This window comes from Otolemur garnettii, unplaced genomic scaffold (assembly GCF_000181295.1).
Source record: "Otolemur garnettii isolate 467f Iridium unplaced genomic scaffold, OtoGar3 scaffold00013, whole genome shotgun sequence".
In the NCBI taxonomy this organism is placed as follows: Eukaryota; Metazoa; Chordata; class Mammalia; order Primates; family Galagidae; genus Otolemur; species Otolemur garnettii.
Window position 1 is genome coordinate 2,291,363 of NW_003852408.1, and position 1,662 is coordinate 2,293,024.

General features: G+C 45.7%; 1 protein-coding gene across 1 annotated transcript in view; it reads right to left on the minus strand.

The window, feature by feature from the left end:
* ARMC9 (armadillo repeat containing 9) overlaps positions 1-1,662 on the minus strand; it is a 190,653-nt gene that overhangs the window by 19,203 nt on the left and 169,788 nt on the right. Inside the window, exon 19 of the mRNA XM_023510364.1 lies at positions 503-667. Coding sequence (XP_023366132.1) covers positions 503-667 — 165 coding nt within the window. The remainder of the gene's footprint in view (positions 1-502; positions 668-1,662) is intronic.

Sequence of the window (1,662 nt, forward strand, 5' to 3'; positions counted from 1 at the left end):
AAAATACTTAGTACATTTCTGATTCAAAGCATATGTATTTTTTCTGGCATCTAAAAAAATACTTTTATCTCCTATCGGTGTCTGGTTAACTCAACTGGATGTTTCAAAATGCATTTGGATGAGTCGCCTGTACTCAGTCACACGTTTCTGACTTGGTCCAGCCTTATAACACGCGGCTGCCATCCTCAGCACTAGAATTTGAGGTATCAAGACCTTGGTCATTGATCTACATAATCCAGAGATTCCTCCTCTCAAGTTTCACATCAAATCCGGCTTTCCCCAATCAGAGATCTTGCCCCAGTAGTTCCCAGATGTGGAAGGAAGGCAGCACTCCGAGCAGGGGATATGACAAGCCAGCCACTGGCCTGGCTGTGGTATTAGGGGCCTGTGAGCCTCTCCGACACGGGGCTATGGCAGAGACCTGAGGGCTTCCTAGGAGCAGGGTATGTGCCCGCACCTCCTGGTGCTTCACAAAGATTCTAGACATCACCAGTCCCAGAACTGACCCAGCTTGCTGCCAAGGTTCTTATGTGAAGAGGAGACGCAGGCCCCAGGAGCGCTGGGCTTGCTCTCCTTGTAGTCTGCCTGATGAGTGCTGGGCAGAGCCTGAGGGGAGCTGGTTCTGGCATGTTGGGTTGCCTGGGGAGAAATGAGATGGTCTTCCAGCCTGGGGGGAAACATGAAAAACAGCAATAAGTATAGACGACCAGGAGATATTTGACTGCTGGCTATTAGGAGCCTCACAAACAAATACAGGTGAAGGTAGCCATGCCTAAAATTCTTTAGTTAAGCTGATTTTAGGAGATATTAAACCTTTTCAGGCTGACTGGTGGTTCAAACCCGTGATCTTAGCACTTTGGCCTCATCTCTTAAAACAAAAACAAAAACAAAAAACCCCAGAAAAATTGGACAGGCTTTAGTGGTGCACACCTATAGTCCCAGCTATTTGGGAGGCTGAGGCGGGAGGATTACTTGAGCTCAGGAGTTGGAGATCATAGTGAGCTAGGATTGTGCCACTGTAATCCAGACTGGGTGACAATGAGATCTTATCTCAAAAATAAATAAATAAATAAAATTAGATAAATCTTTTTAAGGGTATTGGCAGAAACTGAAAGTCTGAACTGTGAAGTAGAAGTTACCCCTGGTAAATTCACAGTGACACACAGCTTAGTGTATTTCTTTTCTCTTTTTTATAGAGACAGAGTCTTACTTTATTCCTCTCGGTAGAGTGCTGTGGCATCGCAGCTCACAGCAACCTCCAACTCCTAGGCTTAGGCCATTCTCTTGCCCAGCCTCCCAAGTAGCTGGGACTACAGGCGCCCATAACAATGCCCAGCTATTTTTTTGTTGCAGTTTGGCTGGGGCCAGGTTTGAACCTGCCACCCTTGGTATATGGGGCCGGCACCCTGCCCACTGAGCCACAGGTGCTGCCCAGCTTCGTATATTTCTAACATACAATTACATTTTACAGCTTTGGGTGACAAGGGACCATGACATTTCAATCAAACAACATAAGGCACAAATCTTCTGGTTTTCTCAAAGGATGAAGCAGATGAATGAAGGGATGAATCCAATCCCATAAGACAGTATATTGTCCTGTCTGAGTGGCAAGTACAGGGCAAGAACTAGATCCAGAAAGAACTTACTTTCTTTTTTTTTTTT